Source organism: Vicia villosa, linkage group LG3 (genome assembly GCF_029867415.1).
Source record: "Vicia villosa cultivar HV-30 ecotype Madison, WI linkage group LG3, Vvil1.0, whole genome shotgun sequence".
NCBI classification, from domain to species: domain Eukaryota; kingdom Viridiplantae; phylum Streptophyta; class Magnoliopsida; order Fabales; family Fabaceae; genus Vicia; species Vicia villosa.
This window is the reverse complement of record NC_081182.1, coordinates 12,771,086-12,789,658: the sequence shown is the minus strand read 5'-3', so window position 1 is coordinate 12,789,658 and position 18,573 is coordinate 12,771,086. Positions and strand designations below refer to the sequence as shown.

The window sequence follows — 18,573 nt, the reverse complement described above, 5'->3', positions numbered from 1 at the left end:
TTCAATGAAGGATGATTTGCCTCTTCTAGAACTTCCAAAAATTATCTCGTTTCGCCTCCTTTATATTTTCCAAACATACGTGAACAAAATGATGTTGAGTCTCTCTTTAATGACCCTTCCGCCACTATGAAGTCCTTCGAACTGAAGTAAATTCAGCAAAACAGAATTATGTAAAACAATAGAGTAATTTAGCCAACTTAGTATCTCACTCCATGCCACCAGCAATATCGAACACTCGAAAAAAATGTGAGCAATATTCTCTTCCTTTCTACATCTGAACCTGCATCAGAAAGAGAAGAATGTTAAGATGCATCCAATATGTCTCTTTTGATCAAAATGTTGCTGGTCAGAATTTTATTGTAGCAACCTCTAAACTAGGAGCAAAACTTTAAGAAGAACTAGTTTACTCCAAGCAACTATACAAGCCTTACTTTCAATACCACCCGCACCTAAGCTCTCCATGATTAAGGAAGGGTTAAATATATTTTTAGTCCCTATAAATATGCGACTCTTTAACTTTTGTCCCTCTAAAATTTTTCTTCCAATAATGGTCCTCGCAAATTTTTTCATCCACAATTTTGGTCTCTGCCGTCAACTTTCATTAACGGAGGCTGACGTGGCACGCCACGTGGAAGACAGCTTAGCAAAAATCTAAAAATATTGAAATTGCAGGGGTTTTAAACCTCTTCAAAACTAACCCAGAAAAAAATATTAGTTCTGAACTTTTCTCAAACCTCTTGCAAGCAAGTTTGGCAACACATAAGTTCTGAACTTTTCTTAATTGATAATAATGTCTGGTTTCTGAGCTTTTCTTAGTTGTGCATTTCTCACCCCATTTTCTGCTTGGTTCCACCCTCTCGGTCTCAGTTCCTGCACAGTGGATTTTGCATCAAAAAATTATCACAAATCCATCAAAATGCATGCTAATATATGCAGAAGCTCATGAAAAGTTACTTCTGTAGATAGTCAAATCATTTCTTGAAGAAACTATGCGAAATCAGCACCTAGGCGTGGAGATCTTAGTAGCAACCAATTGACTTTAATGTCACCAATATAAAGAAAGACACTTAAATTATGAAGTTAATATTCCAATAAGAGAAGGGAAAAAATGAACATTGCATAAATATCAGTGATCAATTGCGGATCCCAGAACGTTCAAGAAGGCCTTAATATCTTGAACAAGCTTTCAATTTCGCAATCAATTGACAAGAAAATAAAATGCAACATTTCGTCATTTCCCACCCTATAATTTGAGCATAATTTATTGTGAACTAAACTTGGTCATCAGCATGATGTGCAATATGCAGCGCTCCAATCTAGTGTTTGGCACAAAAATCATGAAAGACTTGGTACCTAAAGCTCAAAGAAATCAAAATCCACAATTAGCACACTTTTATAGAAGCTTTTAGCACATACATCTAAGAGCCTGTTAACTTTTATGTTTTCATTTTCACTTTAACTAATAAGCTAAGCATAAGAGAATATAGATCTAATATTTTCTTCACTATTTAATGAAGACTTGAAATGTTTTTGGAAAGTAAGCGAGCCATAATATTTTATGGATTAAATACGTTTTTAGTCCCTATAAATATGCGACCCTACATTTTTAGTCCCTATAAATTTTTCTTTCAATGAATAGTCCTTTTAAAAAATTTATGCATTCAAAACTTATGTTGCCAAACTTGCTTTCAAGGTGTTCGACAAAAGTTCAGAATTAAGATTTTTCTTTTTTCTTTTGGGTTAGTTTAAAGGAGGTTTAAAACCCCCGCTATTTCAAATGTTTTCAGATTTTTGTTAAGCATTCTTCCACGCAGCGTGTCACGTCAACCTCCGTTAGTGGAAACTAACGGGAAGGACCAATATTGGGGACGGAAAAGTTTGCGAGGACCAATAACGGGAAGGACCATGTGATTGATTGCTTGGTTATGTCTTTAGTACACATTTCATGATTGTTTCTTTGAGCTTGCTTGTTGTTTATTCTTGCATGTCTCTTCTTTGTTTCTTATTTACCATGCTCCCTTAGGACTTGACTTCATCTTGTGCAAGATAAGTCATTAGAACTTAGGATTTCTATCCAGGCATGACAACTTTTAGGGATCTTTAGTATCCCCTTTTAGAAGTAACCACTGGATGTTCTAAATCCTTTTACCATAACTTTCCATGCTTTGTTGTCCATAGATTTGAGAAACTAAATCATCATTGACTTCTAATAATCAAAGTTTGTTCCATTCAACGCAGGTGGTTTGTAAACTGATCCTCCATCTTTCATTGTCTCCATTTGAGTATAATTTATCTTCCCGGGAGCTCACCCAACGGGCTAGGGTGCCTACTCTGATGCCAATTGAAATTATGTTCCTCATAGGAAAAATGTAGAATATGATGCTTCGACACTAGGTTTGACAAGATATACCATTATTAACATAGATATAACAGATTGAATTATGCAAGTTAACAAGACTGAAAAACAGTAAATAACACATATAATTGGTTACCCAATTCGGTGAAACCATAACTACGTTTAGAGGGTTGAGTCCATAACCCAAATAAAGTACATTCAACATTAGTAGCTTAGTAAATCTGACATACAAGCAACAATAAACTCTATGTTGTTCGATCCTTTGTTCATAACACTACCCTATGACTTTCTATTATGAACCTCCCCTTAAATCTGAGAAACCACTCACTTTCTTTCTCTATCACACAACTCGTGATAGGTTATTATAACCACTAAACCCTAGTGATCAAATTCTCAAATAACATGTTTGAATGATGTTGAACATTAAAACTCAACTAGACAAACCTTTTATGCCAAGTTACTGAAATGTAGAGACATACATATAGATTTTAACACTAATCATATTAGGGAATTAGCGTGGAATACACGACACAAACCTAGAACTCTAAAAGATCTTCAATGAATACTTGAATGCTTTAATTCCAATACTTGTTGTGTCCTCCTAATGTAGGAATAATCTTCTTAGCTTTTTCGCTATGGATATGCATTTTCATTTGGTCCAAATAATGCATATTCAGTTGGATATTTGATATGTTCCTAGATTATCTCCAACCATAAAATATGATTTTGTTTGCTACAATCTCAAATTTAAATCTCTTTAAATATGATTTGATCTTCACAGTTGTCCAACAAATCATATAATCATATTGTTATCTTAATAATAATAAAATCTGATCCAATCTTTGATCTGAGATTCTTCCAAAATGCAACAACAGATGCCTAATGTGCCAGGCCCAGATGTCGAGCAACATGATAGGACATCGTGTCCAACATGTGTTTATTATGCACCTTCATACATCTTTAGCAAGCTATATCAATCTTGAACACTTCTTCCATATTGTTGATTTGCAAAATGAAACCAACCCAAATGATCATTTCACAGAGAACTTCACCTGGTCGGGTTTTCCCTAAGCTAGATACACTCAAAATCACCATTTGGAATCAACTCACCTCATTTTCACAAGCATATAGGTCAAACGCACAAGGATTCCTTGAATCTCCTTCTATTTCTGAGGTCGTGGCTAACACCAAAAGATCCTTTTGGATGATTTCTTTCATCTGTTTTGCTCTATCTACGTTAACAGTCACTTATAACGACCATCCTTCCATGTCATAGTAAGTCACTTTCAAATGGGTTGAAGATGCCACTACATCTAGTGTCTCTATAAAGGATCTCCCTATGATACCTTTAAAGGTGCTCCAACACAGGATTATCAGAAAATTGAGAATCAATTTTCTTTCACGATCTCCTTCCCCAACAATCACTACCATATCCACATCTACTTGAGGACGAGTGATCGAAACATTGAATACTAGTAGATTTTCTCCTCCATATGAACTCATATCCATTTGGTGGATACCTATCAGATCCATCGTGTTTGAGTAGAGGACGTTACACAAATGTCGTTCATTCATGAGGAATCCAGTTAGGTTGCGATCAACTATGGTGATCACCCGAATTAGAGGTAGATCAACATTTGGAATTCCATTGATCTTATCGCAATCTATAAATCCTTATTTCGATTGATTTTTTCTTCACCAAATCTCTACACCAGCTACAAGTATAAGGTGGTTTGATGAAGGATATATGCTAGATGATGCGATGTTGTAGAATTCGTCATCCAGTAATGCTTGCTAAGTTGTTGATTCAGGAGATGTATTAGTGATTCAAGTCATAGCTATCAGAATTAGTATCTCTTGTTCTCTTGTTGTGGTTACATATCTGATTTTGGATCAAGATTGACCTGAAGATGAAAAATAGCGGGAATTAGATGTCTTTTCCCACATACGGGACTAATGTTTTGTTTGAGGACCATAAATAGATATAGTTGGAGAACAGATGATGTTGAACAGTAGCTTCAATCTCCTTTACGGTGGCACGGGATGGACCTGCATGGTTAGCACTCCAACGCCCAAGTCATTTCAAGGTTTAAAATGAGTCTCATGAAAGTGGAGATCATGGATAGTACCTTGCTCTTAACGTGTGAACTGTTTTTATACTTTGAGTCAAGTAGAATGGATTTAAGATGGATTGGGCCTCGGTCAATTAGACTTTTGGCTGTTCTAGAATGATAATGATTTCGTTTGGTAAGGTTAAATAAGGAGTACATCGGAAAATCCAAAGTTAACATAATCCTTAACATGTTTTAATTATTAACTTTAATCCTTTTCTATGCACCATTCCATATTTAAATCAAAATTTAAAAGTTTTTTTCAATTTATAATATGGTAAATTTAATAAAGAAAAATACTCGCAGTTCTTAAGATTGATACTTGAAGATTCCCTTTCGTCTTAATCAATTGTAATGATTTATTACACTTGTAAAATCACCCATAAAAAACCCATTTTGTGGTGTTATTATCTTCCACTGAAACTCAATACACCATGTCAGCTTCTTCCGGCCTTGACCTAAGATTATGAAAATGATTATGAAGATTTTGGAACAACTTGTGGATGAATCGGAAAGGAAAAACATGGTTGTTCCTGTCTCGAAGTATACATGAGAGAAGGTCACAAATTCATTAGAAGATAGAATAAAATACTAATTTGTCATTACAAAGGTGGGCCACATAAGTGATTAACTTGCTTAAGTATAAGTAGATTTAGCTATTAGATGGTCACCTGATTCCTTCAAATAAAGAAATCAAAGGCAAGACGTATTTAAAGTGACACAAATCCTATAACCCTAAAAATACAATTGTGTTATTTTTTAAAGGTCCATTCAAAAGGCCATCAAGGAAGATAGGTTAAATTGACCGATAAAGGGATAGAAAATATGGTCATTGATAATGGTTCTTTTTCCATCCATGAATATAACTATGGTATCTTTCTCACAATCTATAAGGTTTAAAATGTTTGGGAAAGATAAGTAGAGAGTTAAGCAAGTATGAAAGATTAAAATCAATTAATATAATCCCTACAAGGAAACTAAAAAGAGAATGAGAGATGTGTGTTTGATAGGTTTTCTAGTATGTTGGTCTCATTGCTTGATATATATATATATATATATATATATATATATATATATATATATATATATATATATATATATATATATATGTGTGTGTGTGTGTGTATGTGTATATATAACTAACAAGCCACTCGTGATAGGATAACTTACAAAAGATCTAGGTAAATCATACATTGTTATGGAGAGTTCTTGGTTGTTTAGGGATTCTTACACCAACGTTAGGGGAAAGGTCAACTAGTCGTTCCAGCTCATAGCCAACTGACATTGCCCAAAATTAACAAAAATCACATACCTGGAGAAAAAAGAGGGTAGATTGGGTTACCATTGTCAAGAACAATGAGATGTTGATAGCTCATCGTATGGTGAAGCCTCTAGCCTATGTACCTATAGGTAACTACGTAATAAGCGGGATGGTCGGGCCTAAAACCCATCATATATCCATCCTCACCAAAATGCAAAAGAAGAGGTAGTAGAGAATTTGATCTATACGAAAGATAAAGCAAGCTCTATAAGGGGACATATTTTTTGAAGACACTGAGTGGTTGCCTTAATCGAAGCTAAAGAAATCATGAACAAGTTATTTGAGAGTCTCACTCAAGAGGTGATCATGTATCTGAAGCTATAGTTCATCAAAGTTTCAATTAACAGCGGGATGCTCAATCGAGTATTCGTGGAAGAAAGTATTGTCCTAAATTTTATGTCATTAGTACTATGAAGAAGTTAAGAAAATAACATGGGAAACATGATCCCAACCAATACGAAGATACCTTCACAGACATAATATATAACACACTTGAAGTACTCATAGTCAATGTTGTGATGGGGCCAAAATATAACTTATTTGTGATAGATGAAAAACATTTGTGCTCTTTCATCTTAGACTGTGATTAGATCCAATCATTGAATGTGTGTGCCTTCAACATTTCATCGAATACTCATGTTATGAGTAGATGATTGGATAAAAACTATAGAACCTAACAACATCCCCTTCTCTCCTAAAAATTAAAAATTAGATGTTTCCTCACAAATATAACAAAGTTGTCAAAAGTTACACTATTTTTACTAAAATAACTTTATTAGTAACACTTTGGAAGTAATATACACAATAAATTTTAAAGAACATAATTAAAATAATAATAATAAATATTTTCATATTAAAAATAAGAATAATAATAAATATTTTTATATTAAAAATAAGAATAATATTTATTTAAAAATAAATCTTATTAATTAAAGTTACACTTATTTTAAAATAGTAAAAAAAAATTAGTTAGTTGTAGTACAATCAAAAGTTAGGCAAGAATCTTGCCGCAAGATCCACCCCTATGTTACACACGTTTAAATCATGGACATAACAGTTAATGGAAGTGAGTGGTTGAGAAGTGTATGTGAGATAATGGGATATGATTGATAAGTTGTGCCAATCCTACTTTGATAAACATACCAGACCAATCAAATATCAACACAAAAATAGTCTTGGCACAATGAAATATCGACACAAATATATACATAATAGGCAAGATATAATCACGACATGACAATTAATTTAACATACTAACCTACTAGGTTGCCTCGTGATGTGTTGGTGTTAGTCTCTTAAGCTATCTTTGGCCCATATAATATGTTTTTTTAAGGATTCCCAAAGTTTCATGGCCAATGGAAAGATATTATATTTTATATATCCACTTGAAATTTTTTGAGAAAAAGACAAAGAAGTATCATAACCGTAATTTTCTTGTTTGTCTCATTATTTGAAGAGACTTATTATAAGAATAAGGTGGGAAGAGTTAAGATAACTATAAAGCCACTATGAAAGAAGAGAAGAAGAAAGTGTTAGAAGGGAGAGATATGAACATGGCAAAATTTAATCTATCTCATCACAGGTAAACAATTCATTATTACATAAAATTTGAACTATATCTTTTAAATTTATAGGTAACTTTTATTATTGAACTAACACTTAATATACAATCACTCATACATTTTATTATATAGTTTAATTGTTTTTTTTTTGTTTTCATTGTTTTTTGTGTTCATTAGTAGTTGAAGGTCCCCAAATTCACCTTATTTCTGGAAGAGAAGGAGATCAAGTGGAAGCATTTCTTTTGCTAACTTTAGCATGCTGGAAAAGAATCATATGGTATATGTTTTAAACAATTTAATTACCTCATGTTTAGTATTACATTTTTTATAAAGAAAATACCCCAAAAATATAATTAATCGAAATATTCTCTATTTTGTCTACAATTAAGAAAACCAAACGCCATCTCCATTAGTGAGATTTTTCTTCAATGAGAGGTTGAACTTAAATATCGTTATTAGAGTTTGACCTAACTCATCCTTACAAAACCGGTTAGTAAGGTGAGGAGAGTCCCTCTATATATATTCTTTCAATACTCTATCTCCAACCAATTGGGAGTTTTAGAATCTTCCTAATACACCCCCTCACGCCCAGCACTTTTTTTTTGGGCTTGGTGCGTGGATATTAACGGTGGGCGGCCCATGGTCCGATCGATAGGCTCTGATACCATATTAAGAAGTGTGGTTAGGCCTAACTCAACCCTACAAAACCGGCTTGTAAGGTGGGGATTGTCCCCACTTATAAGGACATGTTCAGGCCATATATTGTCCGATGTGGGACTTTTAACACCCCCCCCCCCCCCCCCCCCCCCCCCCCCCCCCACGCCCAGGACTAGACAACTGGAGCGTGGAAATAAATGGTGGGTGGCCCGATAGCGGAAATCATAGAAGGTGGCCCACCGGATCTTAAACGAGGCTCTGATACCATATTAGAGTTTGACCTAACTCATCCTTACAAAACCGGTTAGTAAGGTGAGGAGTGTCCCTCTATATATATTCTTTCAATGCTCTATCTCCAACCAATGTGGGACTTTTAGGATCTTCCTAATATATGTGGCATATATCATAAAAAATGAAATATGTGGCATATATAAGACAATTCTTTACCCATTTTAGTAATTGACAAATGAAATATGTGGCATATATCATAAAAAATACTTCTTTATTTGACTAGGTTAATGTATGTTAAACGACATTCTATAACAAGTTCTTAAAAGTTTTTAAAAAAATTCTAGTAGTGAAATGATAATTTCATTAGTAATTAAAAATTGAAAAGTTACTTTGTTAACAAAAAAAATAGAGGATAAAAAAGATGGTACTAAATACTATTAGATAACCATTATATTTTTTTTTATCTAAGAGCACTTAGATGAGATGATAAGAGATAATTTTTAACTTAATCAGAGGTTATGGGCTTGATCTGACTCTAAATATGCAGTATTGTTAAATTCTTTTAGAGAGAATTTTGCCACGTAAAATTGCGCGCAAAATATATCTTGTTTTTAAAAAAAATCTATATTTTTTACTAAACATCCATGATACAATGTCAACCTTGATATTGAGAACCAAAGTTTTATATAAAAGTATTCTTAAGTATACAATTATAAATAAAATAAATCTAATATGTTTGTAAATTATATGAATGTAGATAGTTGTTACTGTTGATGAATAAATTATCCCTAATTTTCTGTGCATGTATATAATGTGGGGTCAATGAGTTTATATAGATTACAATTAGGCAAGAAAATATATATGATGTGGGGTCAGCTGCCCCCATAGCTCACTAAGTAGATCCGTCCTTGCTCTCTTCATTTTTTATTATAACTAAAAATCTACTTTTTAAATATATTTAATAATTAATGTATCTAAATTACATATAGTTCTAATACATTAATGATTCAATGTATCTAAAAAGTGGACTTTTACTTATAATAAGGAATGGAGGGCGTACCTTTTATTTCTTAGAAAAGTCAACTCTTAACCAGTGCTCTTGGAGCACTCATTAGCATTTTCCTAAAAGATAATAAAAAATAACAACAGTTGCATATCTTTTAAGATTTGGAATATCAATGTTGAGAGAACATAGAATCAGTGTTTTAAAAATTGGACCGGACCGGCCGGTCGGATCGGTTGAACCGGGAACCGGTCAGGTAACCGGTCTGGTTCAATTGCTGGATCGGATATGTCATTGAACCGGTGTGAACCGGTAAAACCGGAAAAACCAGCGGTTTTCCAGAACCGGTGGTTTAAATGCATTTTTAATTTTTTTTATTTTAAAAATTTAAAACAAAATCATTTTAATGAAAATTTAAAATAAAAATAAAAATAAAAAATAAAAAACAAAAAATAAAAAAGAAAATAAAATAATAATAAAGATGTTTCGGATGCGGTTAATTTTGTTGCAGATGATTTTGATATTGAAAAAGGAAATACCAACAATGAAATAATTTTTTCTTCTTAGAAATTAAATTAAATTTAGTAGACAATGAAGTTACTTTATTATATTTTATTCAATAGATTATTTTGCGATTAAATTTTGTTTGCAAATATATACTTTGTAATTTTGTACTATTTTATTATGTGTGATATTTATGTTTAAAATTTGAATTTAAATTATAAACTTGTAAATTTATATAGAATATGATATTTTAAAAAAATTTAAGTGTCAGTTATATATTGTAGAGACTGAATCATCATGTTCGACATGGTTTATACCTATATAGTTTTGTTATAACGACCGGTCTATTCAGCCGAGTTATCCAGTTTAATCCGGTTTAGTCATACGGTTCGATCAGTGACACAGTGGTTCGACCAACAAACCAGTGACCCAGTACCCTCACCGATTTAATGTCCGGTCCGGTTTTTAAAACACTACATAGAATGAGATGATTACCATCCTCATCATTCTCTTAGTTTTGCCTAGTATGTCAATCTATAATTAATTCGTTACAAATAGAAAATTAATTTAATACTAGATTATCAATTATAGCAAAAAAATGTTAATTAATCAAAAGAGAAGTAAGATTCTAACAACTGTGACATAAGTATCAAATTGTGATACTTGTTGAGATCTAAAGAATAGTATATGTTTCGTACTTGAATCAGAACTAGTGGTTATTAATGATGTAAGACCCTAAAAGTGATGATGTTGATCTTCGATACAGTGGCGCAGGACGAACTTGCAAGATTATCGCTTCAACGCTCAAGTCAGTTACAGGGTCTAATATGAGTGTAGTGAAAGATAGAGATCATAAAGTGTACCTTGTATCTCACGTGTAATGACTATATACGCAATAATTCCTATTTGACCATGCATGGTTAGGCTTCCGTGTTAGACTTTTGGCCGGTCCAGAACTGTTACCCCCAAGGCTTGTCGAGGGCTTGCTAGCCAAGAAGTCTTTCAAAGTCGTGGTTGACATCTTAATACTGTGTCAGAACATAATTATAAGTGGGAAAACCACTGAGTAGTTACATAAGTAAAGGGGAAAAGCGCATTAAATGTATTTCTATCATTGAAACGTCTCGCCGATTTTTTAGGCGCATGGCTGTAGGCTCACAGGTTAGGGCATTAAGCTTTTTCTCTAAGGCATTTAGGTGAACTTGAATTCGCTTATATTCCTAAAGTAAAATTTGATTGTTGATTTGTAATTTTGTGTTTTCCATTGATCAGCCTCGTTGCTCGATATCCTATATATTAAGGTCTCTTGAAACTTTGGGAGAACTTTTTCCATTTTTTAGAATCAATTTCTTTTTGCAAGTGTAATTTCCTTCCTTTTTAAGAGGATTTTTTTTAGGGTTTTCCTTCTCCAAAATAAAGCTTTTCATTTTGCATTTAATCTCTACCCTCTTCTTCAAATTCTACTATCTCTGAGTACCCTTCTCACCCTTAGCTTATTTCATATTTCCCAATATTTACTTTGTCATGGCTAATATAAGTACTTACTTTGTCATGGATAATATAAATGACCACTCCATAAGTTTGTCTAGTGACTCTGGGACTAGTGATTATTCCCCTCTAGTTAGGGCATAAACATTTTCTAGTTCAGATTCACCTTTTTTAGCTAACGATCATTCAGTTACAGTCATTATAATTGTGTTTGATAATTCTGAGTTTGGGAGGTTTTTTAGTGGTTCTCTTAATAGGGAAACTTCCTTTAACAAGTCTTCCTTCGACGCTCTTCTTTTTATGGGGATGTGGAAGGTGATCACACATTCAGTTTTGTGCATGCTCCATTTGTAGTTGAGGGAGATTTAGCCTCCTCCTCTATGATTACCCCGAAGATGAACGCCTCTGCTTTGAACAGGGAAAAGGCTTAAAATTTCATCAAGACTTACCAAACTATTTGTGGCCAAGATCCAAGTGATGTCGAGATTAAGGACTATCTAGCATGTGGAACTTAGACTGATTGTGTCAATTGGATAAGGCCTTAGAGATGTCCCAGACAAACAAGATACCTCTGATAGTTGATTTGAGCAATTATAGTTGGGTGGACTTTAAGATATTGGGAATCCCTTCTGCTCTAAATGATCATGCAATGGTGAGTGAGACTAATATTAAATTCGGTTGTCCCTCTGATAAGTGCCAAAATATGGTAAATTGAGACACTTAATGAGGGCGCTTATGGACTTGTTTCACAAGTTTCTAGTATCAGAACTCCAACTATAGAGTAAATATTTGTTTTATTAGGATAACAAGCAGTTTTTACATTTTATTCCTAGTTTAAACTCATTGTGTAGGTGGTCATGCAAGTCACGTGATTGGATCAGCAAAGCAAGGAAGAAAAGTTTTAGCACCCTCGTTTAGCGAGCTCATAGCGAAGGCAGAGTGAGCCTCAGAAGCGAGGGCAAAGCGAGCTCGAGGCGAAGAAAAACTAAATGTCAAAGTTGTGAAAAATAATCATCCTCTCTTATTTAGCTCAAAGCGAGGACATGCATAATGTTTTACAAAAAAAAATGTTTAAAAAATACAAACATTATTAATTTTAAATATAAAATTATAAAAGAAGGCCAAAATTGTATAACTTAACATAGAGACTAATTTCGTAATTCAAATAAAATAGAGAGGCGAAACTATAATAAAACTCAAATCTTTTAAGAAAGAGTTTTATCGCGCATTGTTTCCCCTCCACTTGAATTCTTATCTAAAAAAGAATTACTTAGTTATTTTAATTGATCGATTATAATATGTCAATTATATTTTATTCAAATTTCAATATTTTACGTTATTTTTCAGATTTAAAGAGTATCCTTGAGGTGTGCAACTCATTTACAAAACAATAATTTATCATTAGTTTTATATCCTATATAAATAAGATTTATTATGATATATTAATTATAATTTATTATAAATATTTTATACTAATTATAATTTATTATAAATTATATATGATACAAAAGTACATCATTTAGAAATGACTTAAAATTTAAAAAAAGAAAGTAATTTCTTTTTTTATCTATCGTCTTCTAATTTTATAATGGTATTAATTAATATTTTGTCCAAATCATGTTTAATAATGTATTAATAGCGTGTCCAAATCATGTAAAAATATAATTAATTGAAATGTTAATGCTAAAACAGTGGTTGAGTCAGAAATTTTAGAGAGCCAGGGAAAAAATTTTACACCTTGTTTTTATTAATTTTACATCTTGTTTCTACTAATTTTACTCTTGATTTTGTCTAAAAAAATTAGACTTGATTTTTTCCAAAATTTTCACACTATTTTTATTAATGTTGCATTTAATTTTGTCTAAAAAATACTATTTTGCCCCTGATGTTGTCTAAATATCGACTATTAGATGGGGAGTATGCAACGAAAAAGAAGGTTGAGTCCGGGCGGGTGCCCGGACTCGCTGTGCTGTAGCTCCGCCCATGTGCTAAGAGATTTATTTGATAAATAATTAAGATTCTTAAAAATATTTTTGAATTTTATTTGATTTAGAATTTTATAATTTTAAAATATAAAATAACGTGTTGAAATAATATGAAAGTGGATAATTTTTTAGTTGGTTATTTTTTATTTCCATGAGAATATATTTTTTATTTTTTATTTTTTATTCCTGTGTATTATTTATTTCAAGATTTTTTTTCTCCTTTTTCATATATCAGTCAAAAAAACTAGTAACAAACTCGTGCATACACACGGGTTCTGGTTTGATACGCGTATTTGTTTATAATTACATAATATATTTATTTTAAATAGAAGGTAAAAAAAGAAAAATTATTTAAATCAATAATAAATTTTTACTATATAAAATAATTAAATAAATAATTCTTTTTATGTATATATTTTTTATCATAAATATCATCTTTCATATATAAAAATATATAAATTAATAATAGATTTTTTTCCTTTTACAAATATTATTTATGTTCAGGTATCATTTGGAAAAATATTTAGATCAATTGTAAATTTTCGTATATAAAAATATTTAAATCAATAATAAATTTTTTTCACGTATACAATTTTTGAATCAAAATTTGTTGCCAGTCATAAGTCAATTTTTTTCACATTTAAAAAAATATCATTTTTGGATCATAAATATCATCTTTCGAATACAAAAATATTTAAATTAATAACATATTTTTTCCCGTATACAAATATTATTTATGTTTAGGTATCATTTAGAAAAATATTTGGATCAATAGTAAATTTTTGTATATAAAAATATTTAAATCAATAATAAATTTTTTTCCGTATACAGTTTTTTGATCACAAATATCATTTTTCATATATTAAAATATTTAGATCATTAATAGATTTTTCCCATATACAAATATTATTTATGTATATGTATCGTTTACAAAAATAAGAGAATCAATTGTAAATTTTCATATATAAAAATATTTAGATCAATAATAGTTTTTTTCATGTATCCCTTTTTTGAATAAATTTTTTTATCATAAATATCATTTTCTCGTGTATAAAAATATTTAGATCAATAATAAATTTTCGGGATAAATATACGTTATCCCAACCATACCCGAATCTCGCCTATATGACAGGGGGTAACGTATATTTATCTCTATATTTTTTTCGTATACAAATATTATTTTTATTGAGATGTCATTTATAAAAATATTTGAATCAATAGAATTTGATACTGATAGAATTTGACTATAAATAATAGCAGTATGTTACAATTGAATAAGTAATACTTTTTACCGTATGATAGAATTTGACTATATTCTATTTACATTGATAACATATATTTGTGAAATGACAGTAATAACAAATGGTTTTTCTAATATTTAGTTGTGTAAATATTATTTTAATTTTATAAACTTCATTGATGACATATATTAATATAATATTATTTTGAATCATATAAATTAAAGTTAATGATAAGTGACACATTTTTGTATTTTATCCAATAACACATATTTTTAAGTATATTTTTAAATTCATTTTAATTGAAATAATTTTTTTTTAAACTAAAATTATTATTATTTTCTTAAAAAAATATTTTATCTTAAAATAAAAATTATTTTAAATTATATTTCTTGGTTATTAATATTCATATACTAAAGTTAATTTTTAAAAATTAAATATTATTTTAAATGTAAATTAACAACCATTTAAATTGATAATATAGTTTTAAAAAGTGAAAAAGTGAAAAGTTAACAATCTTTTATTGAAATGTTTTGATTAATAATTTATTAGAAATAATAATAATAATAAAGTTATAAAAAATAAAAAGTGAAAAGTGAGTTCGAAAGTGAAAAGTGAAAAATAAAAAGTGAGTTGGAAAGTAAAAAGTGAAAAATGAAAAGTGAGTTGGAAAATTAAAAGTGAAAAGTGAGCTGAAAAAAATAAAAAATAAAAAATATTTTTTGCCCCCAAATTTTATATATAGACTAAGCTAACAAAAGAGTATTTTAATTATTTCCAGAACAACAACCTTTTTGATATTATAGATAATTATTTCCAGTTTTATGTTTTTTTGAAATCGTTTTTTTAGCACTGAAGCAAACAAGAGATAAAAAGATAAATTAAAATAATAAATACATAAAATAATTTAGATAACTGGTAAATAGTTTCTGAGAAAATAATAAATAGTATTAAAGAAAAAGTGAGTTCGAAAATGAAAAAGAGAAAAGTTAACCATCTTTTATTGAAATAATAATGATAAAGTTATAAAAAATAAAAAAGTGAAAAGTTAGTTCGAAAGTGAAAAGTAAAAAATAAAAAGTGAGTTGGAAAGTAAAAAGTGGAAAATGAAAAATGAGTTGGAAAATAAAAAGTGAAAAGTGAGTTAAAAAAAAAAATATTGCCCCCAAACTTTTAATATAGACTAAGCTAACAACAACTTTTTTGATATTATAGATAATTATTTCCAGTTTCTTAGAAATCTTTTTTTTAGCACTGAAACAAACAAGAGAGAAAAAGATAAATTAAAATAATAAATATCTAAAATATTCTAGATAAACGGTAAATAGTTTCTGAAAAAATAATAAATTGTATTAAAGTTATTAATATGTTCAAACAAATTAAAAAGGAATGATACTTTAGATTAAAAAATATTATTAATGAAATATTGATATGTTCAAACAACTTAAATGACATTTAAGATAAAAATATTTAACTGATATGTGCAGACAATGGAGTATAAGTTACAATGGAAGTAGTTTTTTTAATAGCAACAAATATATAAAGTGTTGCAACGGCACAAGAAATATCAAAACAGTAAAATAAAAACTGACGCACTAACAATAGATTTTGTGATCTGTAAGAAACCATATTTCCGTTTTAACAACTGAATCAAGTTAGTTTAGGTTTTTTTTTATAAGAAAATGAATAACTAATGAATATTATATATTTCATTTTAGAACAAAGTGGGAGAATAGGATGATTAAAGCTATGGAAGAAGAGAAGAAGAAAATGATGGAAGGAAAACAAGTGATACCCCTCCTCACCCCATACAACATGGGAAAATTTAATCTATCCCACAGGTAAAATAATTTATTTATTATATAGTTTTTTTTTTATATAGTTTACACAATTCTTAATTTATTTTTTTATTATGTCTTATTAGGATAGTTTTGGCACCATTAACAAGAACAAGGTCCTACAACTTTGTGGCTCAACCACATGCTGCTCTCTATTACTCTCAAAGAACAACAAAGGGTGGCTTCTTGATTGGGGAAGCCTCAGGGATCTCAGACACTGCACAAGGGTAATTCTCAATATCACGAGTCCTTTTAAATTTTTAAAAGTTTTATATTGGTTAGTTATTATTTAATCGTGACAAAATAAATAGTGTCACATTTGGTTATGGCTAGGTTTAGCCATGACAGATCGATTATGCAGAATTTCGAAGACGGCATAATCAGTCATATATTTTATAGCTTTTTTTTTCTTGTAATTGAAGGTATCCAAATACACCTGGTATTTGGAGAAGAGAGCAAGTAGAAGCATGGAAACCAATTGTTGAAGCTGTTCATAAAAAAGGAGGCATTTTCTTTTGTCAACTTTGGCATGCTGGAAGAGTATCCAATTATGGTATCTCAAAATTCACAAACTTCACAATTTTTAAACTTACATCATGGCGAAATATGAATCAACAGATCAATTGACGAATATAAAATATATTTCAAATTTTCAATGAATAATTATTTTCTTTTGAACAGGTTACCAACCGGGCGGACAACCTCCGATCTCGAGCACAGACAAGGCACTGAAAAAGGAAGGCAGCAGCTCTAAGTATCCGCCTCCTCGACGTCTGACTACCGCTGAAATCCCGAATGTTGTCAATGACTTCAAAATGGCAGCCAAGAACGCCATAGAAGCCGGTTTTGATGGAGTGGAGATACACGGCGCCAATGGATACTTGCTTGATCAATTCCTAAAAGACAAAGTAAACGATAGAGACGATAAGTACGGAGGAAGCTTAGAGAATCGCTGTCGCTTCCCGTTAGAGGTTGTTAAAGCGGTTGCTGATGAGATCGGAGCTGATAAAGTCGGTATTCGCCTCTCTCCTTTCGCTGATTACTGTGGCTGTGGAGACTCAAACCCTCAAGCTTTGGGAATTTACATGGCTAAGTCATTGAGTCAGATAGGAATTCTTTACTGTCATGTGATTGAGCCTAGGATGCAAACCATGTTTGATAAAGATGAGAGTGATGTGTCATTGATGCCGATGCGAAAGGCTTTCGATGGAACGTTTATTGTTGCTGGTGGATATGACAGGAGTGATGGAAACAAAGTGTTGGAGAATGGTGGTGCTGATATGGTTGCGTATGGTCGATTGTTTTTGGCGAATCCGGATTTGCCTAGAAGATTTGAGTTGAATGCTGAATTGAATAAGGCTGATAAGAGCACTTTTTACACCAGTGATCCTGTTGTTGGATATACAGATTATCCATTTCTTGAAAATGCTAGCTGAATTATGAGTTTTTTCTCCCATACTGTGTATCTTGATGATGAGTTTTCGTTGTTATTGAAATAAAAACTGGTTTGGTTATTGACTTTCTCATTTGTATTGAAATTGAAGTAACAACAATGGTACTGCAACTTGTAATTCGGCATTTGCCCTTTCATACTTTAGATTCCTAATTTCATAACTCTGTTTTGTATGCCCATTGCCTTGTGAACCAAGAAACCTCTTGGTATCAAGGGCATTGGTTCGATTAAAGTTTCCATCAACGACAAATGGAAGCACAGCCTCTAATAAATTCTCTGCAAATCTATAAATGTTTAAGGGAGAACACTATGATAAATTTTGCACCCAAATGAATGTATTATTGAGATTTTAAAATGTTCTTGAAATTGTAAAAAATGATTTGTTTGCATTAGAAGTCAATGCAACTGAGGCACAGAAGTTGCACATCGTGAATTGAGCAAAAAAAGTTGGAAAAGGTTTTTCCTGATCCATCAATATGTGGATCCAAATATTTTTTAGAATATTATTGAGGAAGAAACGACTAAGGGTGCATGGGATACACTCAAGATGTTGTATGGAGTATGAGAAATTGAAGAAGGTTAAGTAATAATTTTTGAAAAAGAAATATGAAAATATGTGAACGAATGATGGTAAGGCGGTTACAAATTTCTTCTTTAAGATTGGTGTTGTTGACCAATGAAATGAAGTCATGTGGTAAGAATACCAGTGAATTGAAGAATCCAAGGACATGTTTGAGATGAAGCTTGAAACGTAGCAAGCATCATTGAAGTCCTATGAGTTTAGGTTAAGGGAAATATGAGAAGAACACAGAACAAGACTTACAAG

General features: G+C 31.0%; 1 protein-coding gene across 7 annotated transcripts; it reads left to right on the top strand.

Moving 5' to 3' along the window:
• The first annotated feature begins 7,187 nt into the window (after positions 1–7,187).
• On the top strand, positions 7,188–18,036 carry LOC131660338 (putative 12-oxophytodienoate reductase 11). Of its 7 annotated transcripts, none has more exons than XM_058929564.1 (7): positions 7,188–7,370; positions 7,528–7,627; positions 12,085–12,230; positions 16,175–16,297; positions 16,381–16,521; positions 16,717–16,847; positions 16,976–18,036. In XM_058929564.1, exons 3-7 carry the CDS (start codon positions 12,223–12,225, stop codon positions 17,728–17,730), a joined length of 1,158 nt encoding a protein of 385 aa, XP_058785547.1. In that variant the 5' UTR covers positions 7,188–7,370; positions 7,528–7,627; positions 12,085–12,222; the 3' UTR covers positions 17,731–18,036. The 7 variants fall into 7 exon arrangements, with proteins under 7 accessions (XP_058785547.1, XP_058785545.1, XP_058785546.1 ...); XM_058929562.1 differs by having other exon boundaries at positions 10,512–12,230; XM_058929563.1 differs by having other exon boundaries at positions 7,531–12,230.
• Positions 18,037–18,573: the final 537 nt, after the last annotated feature.